The 6,832-nt window shown below is 57.8% G+C and overlaps 1 protein-coding gene across 1 annotated transcript; it reads right to left on the reverse strand.

Annotated features, from left to right (window-relative positions):
- Position 1: 1 nt before the first annotated feature.
- On the reverse strand, positions 2-5,703 carry LHX4 (LIM homeobox 4; the record flags this gene model as incomplete). Its single annotated transcript, XM_009892929.1, has 4 exons — positions 5,550-5,703; positions 1,394-1,596; positions 570-724; positions 2-31 (listed from the first exon to the last, which is right to left on the reverse strand). Coding segments are annotated over exons 1-4 (453 nt in total), but the record flags the coding sequence as incomplete, so codon positions are not given.
- Between the last annotated feature and the right edge of the window lie 1,129 nt (positions 5,704-6,832).

Consider the following 6,832-nt stretch of genomic DNA (forward strand, 5'->3'; position numbering starts at 1 on the left):
TCTCCTGGCCCCGCCGGTTCTGGAACCACACCTGGGGGGGAATGGGGATATCGATGGCACCACGGCACCATGGCACCCCTGCATGCCAGCACCTCTGCCGCCCAGAATACCAGCACCCACGCATCCCGGCACGTCGGCACCCCTTTATCTCAGCATGCCGGCATCCCTGCACCTCTGCCAACCAGCACCCCTGCAACCCAGCATCCCCGCACCCCAGCATCCCGGCACCCCAGCATCCCGGCACCCCTACATCCCAGCATGCCAGCATCCCTGCACTTCTGCCACCCAGCATCCCTGCAGCCCCCCATGCCAGCATGTGTGGAACCCAGCACCCCTGCAGCCCAGCTCACGCACATCCATGCAACTCAGCACCCCAGAATCCTTGCAACCCAGCTCCCGGGCACCCACGCCACCCCAATACCCCTGGCACCTCTGCATCCCCTGAAGCCTCTCATCCCTGTAACCAGCTCCTGGGCACCCCTGAAACGCAGCACCCCGGCACCCCATTGGGACCCCTGTGTCCCCCTTCACTAGGGGCAGGGTGGAGAGGGGCATCCCCATGGACTCACCTGTACCACCCTCATGTCCAGCCCCGTCTCGGAGGAGAGCTGTTCCCGCACGTGCCGGGCGGGCTTGGGGGAGTTTTTGTAGGCGTTCTTCAGTGTCTCCAGCTGCTTGGCCGTGATGGTGGTCCGGGGCCGCTTAGCACCCGCCTCGGAGTCATCTGCAAACGAAGGAGCCGGTACCAGCCCCGACCACAACAGCCTGAGCAACCCCAAAACACCAGCCCACACCCTGGGGAAAAGCTCCCCAAAACCAGCTGCCCCAGAGCCTGCAGCCAGAGCCCGTGTCCAGAGAAGGGCTACAAAGCTGGTGAGGGGTCTGAAGGACAAGTCTTATGAGGAATGACTGAGGGAACTGGGGTTGTTTAGCCTGGAGAAGTAGAAGGTAATATAGTCTCCCCTCAGCCTCCTCAACTACCTGAAAGGAGGTTGCAGAGAGGTGAGGGCTGACCTCTTCTCCCTGGTGAAAAATGATAGGACGAGAGGAAATGGATTCAAGTTATGTCAGGAGAGGTTTAGATTGGATATTAGGAAACATTTTTTCACTGAAAGGGTTATTAAACATCGGAATAGGCTGCCCAGGGAGGTGGTGGATTCGCCATCCCTGGAGGTGTTTGAAAAAAGGGGTAGACGTGGTACTTAGGGACATGGTTTAGAAGTGGTATTGTCAGGGTAGGTTGATGGCTGGACTTGATGATCTTCAAGGTCCCTTCCAACCTCAGCAATTCTATGACTCTATGACCCCTTCCCACAGGTACAGTGCCGGTGACATGACCCGTGGCCACCCCTCAGTGTGATGTCCCACCTCGTATCCGTTTCGGGCTGCCTACCGTTCTGCTTGGCAGTCTCGTAGTCCTCCTTGCAGACCAGCCGCCCGTCCTCCATCAGGTAGAACTCGTCGCCGGTGGCCAGCTGCCGGCTGCAGATGATGCAGGCGAAGCAGTGGAGGTGGTAGACGAAGTCCTGAGCTTTGCGGACCACCTGGGTGGGAGGGATGCCCTGCTGGCACGCCGTGCATTTGGTCCCAAAACGCCTGCAAGGAGAAGAGGGCCACCCTGAGCTTCTCGGCGAGGTGGGCTTCGCCGGAGGCTGGGTGGGGACTGGGAGACAGGGCAGAGTTTAAACCAGCAATCAACCTAATTATGCATGACACTTCACACGGCAGGGGTTTATCTTCTTCAGTGTGAGAGACCAGCCTAATGGAGCCGAGGAAGGTTTGATTTTAATGGTTCTTTTAACTAATGCTTATAGGCTGCCTGATTTTCCCCTGCAAAGGCAGTACATATTTCATCCACATTAATACCAAATAAATTAATTACACCGCCCCGCTAGCATGATGAATCCCAGATTAATGCAGAATGATGGGGCTCTTGCACCGTAACGACAGCCCGACGGGTGCGTCGGGTGGGCCAGCTTGGGCTAGGTGGGCCCGAGCAAGCTTGCCAGCACGGCTGCGAGGAGTGTGCAAGGAGCGTGGCAGAAACGTGGAAGAAGTATGCAAGGGCCCTGTAAGAATTGTGCAAGAAGTGGGGAGTGAGCATGCAAGGAGCGTGGAAGCAGCATGCAAGGAGCGTGCCAGAATGGGACCAAGATGTGTGGAAGGTGCATGCAAGAATGGTGCAAGAAGTGTGCAAGAAGCATGCAAGAAGTGTGGAAGAAGCATGCAAGGGTCCTGTAAGAATTGTGCAAGTAGTGTGGAGTGAGCATGCAAGGAGCGTGGAAGCAGCATGCAAGGAGCGTGCCAGAATGGGACCAAGATGTGTGGAAGGTGCATGCAAGAATGGTGCAAGAAGTGTGCAAGGAGCACGCAAGAAGTGTGGGAAAAGCATGCAAGGACCCTGTAAGAATTGTACAAGAAGTGGGGAGTGAGCATGCAAGGAGTGTGGAAGCAGCATGCAAGGAGCGTGCAAGAAGTGTGGAAAGGGCATGCAAGAACCATGTAAGGATGGTGCATGCAAGAAGTGTGCAAGAAGCGTGCAAGAAGTGTGGCAGAAGCATACAAGGACCATGTGAGGATGGTGCAAGAAGTACAGAAGGTGCATGCGAGGAGTGTGGCAGGAGCACGCAAGGAGCGTGGAAGCAGCATGCGAGGAACAGGCGAGAACGGTGCAAGAAGTGTGCAAGGGGCATGCAAAGGAGCGTGCAAGGAGCGTACGACTGGCCCGGCACCCCCCGCAGACGGCAGGCACTCTGCTGCAGAGCTCCTGGCGCACCCATCGCTCCAGATGCGCCCAGGAGCCAGGTCCTCTTGTGTGGGTGCAGCCCAGGCCGTGGCCACGTGCGGTTGCCCCCACATAGACATGAAGGATAACACCTGGATAACACCTGGGTAACACCTGGGTAACACCTGGGTAACACCTGGCCTCGAGTGAAGTAACAGCACGAGGGCAACACGTGCCATGAGGTGGTGGCATGGAGGAGAAAGTCAAAAATAAGTGGACATTCCACCGGTGTTTTCCGCAACAGATGCTGTGGGCTTTGGGACTGACGTGGGGCAGATCCCCACCGGCACCGCGAGGGCTCTGCGGGGTCTCCCCACAGCACCGCTAAGCGCCCCATCAGCGGTGTGCCGGGACCCCACGGAGATGTCCTGGCGTTGCAGCAGCAGCTCAGGCAGCAAAGCCATCAGAATAAATCTGTCCCCTACGCCTTAAATAGACCCCTCTGCTTCGAAGGAGGCAGGCCAGGAAAACCCAAGCTTTTGGGTCCCCAGCCCCAAGGCTGCAGGGACAGGCGGTGGCATTCGGGGTTGCCCAGGGGGTACGGCCACCCCGGGGACCTCTCGCTGCCCCGCCGAGGGCTGAACGTCCCCCAGTCATGCAAAAATCACCCCGTGAGCCCCACGGCTGCCCATGCCCTCACGCCTTCTGCAAAACCAAGGCATGGCCACCAAAGTTGCATCCCTCAGACTGTCCCCCAGTCAGGCAGGTGTCACCTAGGGACACGCTGGGCATGAGTGGAGCCGGCCCAACTTCAGCAGCTGCCCAAAGGGGTGTTGGGAAGCAGCAGGCGAGGAGGGAAAACCTGTTTTATCTTGTTTTCTGGGTTTGTATCCTAAAGGGAGAGTCCCCAGACATCTGCCGAGGAGACCTCAGCTCTCCTGAAGTCAGCTGGGAGGGAGGGGGGGAGAGGGAGGGACATGGAGGGACGGATGGGATAGGAGATGGAGGGAGGGAGGGATGGAGGGATGAAGGGAGGGAGGGATGAAGTGATGGAGAGAATGGAGGGAGGGGTGAAGGGATGGATGGGATGGGAGATGGAGGGAGGGATAGGACAGACAGACAGTGCTTCTCTGTGCCCAAGGCTGAGCCGGTGCACACTCTGCAGCCCCATCCTCCCCCTGTCCTTCCACCCTCCACCCCCACATTACACTATTAAAGCCATGTTAAACCCCTTGCGGCATCCCGGGGTGTTTCTGCATCCCCTGGGGATGGCCGGACCCAGGGCAGAGCTGCCCACGGCTGGGGACGAAGAGCTGTGATTTGAGGGAGGGGGAAAAAAAAGGTAAAAATCAAAAAAATTGGTCTTTTCGGAAGCAGCTCCCGCATTGCAGACCTGCCTCTGAAGTTGGCCTTAAATCCTCACGTCCTCCACAGGTTACCTACCCCGAAATCAATGAGCGGTTGAAATAAAGGTGAGGCGAGTGCCCGAGCGAGCGCCGAGATGCTATTGATTGGCACCAAATAATCCAGGCAGGACCTCATCTAAGAAAGTCGCTGATCTTTCAACTCTAATTAACATTGATCACCCGCACCTTTTTGGGCAACTATTTAAATGACTTGGGGATTAATAGGCTGGAAAATATCAGAAGTGAAGTGTTATTACCCAGGCTGTAGCGGCTGCTTTGACCGTCGCACTCTCCTCCGGTTGGGAAGGAGAAATCCAGGCTGCATCTTTGGCCCTGATGGCTGGAGGGGGGGGGACGGACGGACACGTAGGAGGCCTGAGAGCCCGGGGATGGGCAGGCAGGGAAAGTCCTGCATGGGGATTAGTGCGGGGTGTAATCACCATCGGTTGGTTTAGCCGGCTGGAAGGCGGCATGGGGTGATGGGGAGAGCCGGCACGGCTGGGGATGTGCAGGAGATGATGGCGTGGGGAGGTGGCCCCGGTCCCCAAAGTGCAGCAGGTCCTTTTCGGCAGGGCTCCATCACCTGCACCCGGGCAGCACAAGGCACCCACTGGCCACAATCCAGCCCTCCTCCCCGCGGGAGCGTAAAGCAGCACCACTCCACTTCACGGGGATTCACCGCCGGCACAGCTGTGCCGGGCCCCGGTGCAACAACCTCTGCCATCCCTTGGGAAAGCTCCCAGCTTTCGCCAGCAGCCAGGGATTAAAGCATCCCCACTGAAAAGTCCATTTTTAAGGGAAGTGGGTTGCCCTGCCACGTGCAGGACCGGGGAAATAGCCGGGCTGGGGCACCGCGCTGCTCGGAGGCAGCTGCCAAGGAAATCAAATGAGGTTTTCACTCTATTGGGAGTGAAAAAAAAGGTTTAAAAAAAAAAAAAAGAGAAAAGATAAAAAAAAAAGAAAAGAAGAGAGAAAAAAAAGAAAAATAAGGGGTCAGCAAACCCCAGTGAGGCGAGCGAGGGGCTCGGGCAGGAGCAGGCAGCGCTGCCGCTGCCTTGTGCGGGTTTCTCCTGCCCTCTAGCTCCGAGCGGAGCCGGGGCCACTGCCGAACGCCGCCGCTCACCGGGCCGTGGGGGCTGCAAACCGGCACAGGGGAGGGACGGGAGAATCAGGGAGACGTGGGGTTTTAAGAAGGTTAAATCTCAACAAACAGCATCCAGCCTGCGGCAGCCGTAAGACACTAACATTTCCTTTATTTCCACAACAACAACAAAAAATAATAATAATAATAATAATAAAAAAAAGATAGATGAAGATTTTTGGAGAAATTACGCTTAAAAATAGGTTGTGCGTTTGCCTGCTTCGCGAGCGGGGAGACGGCGCTTTCAGGGGGCTGTGGGCTCCCGAGTGGTACTCACTTGAAGAAGTCCTCCTTGCAGTAGACGCTGCCGGCGCGGGAGAAGCAGCGGTCGGACAGCTGCATCTGGCAGTCGGCGCACTTGAGGCAGGAGCGGTTGCAACCTTGAGGATGAACTTGTCCAGGATGTGCTGGTTGCAGCCGGCGCACTGGGGGATCTCTGGGCAGGGGAAGAGGGAGAAGAGAGATGGAGAGAAGAGCAGCGTCAGTCGCCGCAGCCCCCTCACCCCTGCTGTGCTCCCACCCGGCCGGCACGGCTGGCAAAGCCCGGCGTTGGCTCATGCTGGTGCTTTGCAGGGTGATGAGCTGCCACCCCTCACCTCGCCGGTGTCCCAGCACGTCTTCCTTCGCCAACCTTCGCTAAAACCCCCCGGCGTAGCAAAGCCCACGGCCCCGCCGCGCACAGACACACACACACGTGATGCTTTTCCCTTCCGCACCCCGTTTTCCAGGCCACATCCTGCTCCCGGCCACCCGTTTCCCTGCCTGCCTCTTGCTCCCTCTGGGATGGCATCCCCAACCAGGGACATGGCTCATTGCTCCTGGTGGCTACCCTGGTCCCCCCAAGGGCCAGGCTGCCGGGGTGACCCAAGGGTTCACTCACGGGGTGCCAGCTGTGATCCAGGGGTGCAGGACACCAACCACCCCCACCCCACCCGCAGAGGTTTTTTCGACGTGGGCAAATGGCTCTTCCCCTCTGCTCCCGCTGCACCCCAGGGACCACAAGCCACCCACGCCAGCCACGCTGGCCCCACCAGCAGCTGCCCAGTGCCCCTCTCCCTGCAGTGCCAGAGCACCAGGTGACTTTGCATCCCCCACGCTCCAGGATCCCAGTTTTCCTGTGATGGGGACAGTGGGTTTCTGCCCACCTTATCCCATCCAGCCGGGGTGTTACAGAGCCACGTCGCTGGAAACAGCTGGAAAAGGTGGGCTGAAGCAAGGCCACCCTGGAGCACAGCGGCAGTAACCAGGGATAGCGGGTCCAGCCCCATCCTGTCCCCCCTGCAGCACCCATGCTGTGGGATGATGCTTGGAGAAGGAGGGCTTTCCCTAAGGCGAGATGTATACCTGGCCATCCTGACTCCTATACAACATCTGCCTATAGATGGACAGCTTCTATAGATCCAGAGAGCTGGATATTTATCTCTCTCTCTCCTTCTATCTGCCCATAGTTCAGAATAAACGGGAGGTGCTGTAAAAGTCTGCAGGAGAAGATTGCCTGCTAAAAGCCAGGCACATCACGCTGACACGCACGCATCAAAGAAGATTGATTTTAGGAAAGGG

The sequence above is a fragment of the Charadrius vociferus genome, unplaced genomic scaffold (genome assembly GCF_000708025.1).
Source record: "Charadrius vociferus isolate BGI_N301 unplaced genomic scaffold, ASM70802v2 scaffold39, whole genome shotgun sequence".
Classification (NCBI taxonomy): Eukaryota; Metazoa; Chordata; class Aves; order Charadriiformes; family Charadriidae; genus Charadrius; species Charadrius vociferus.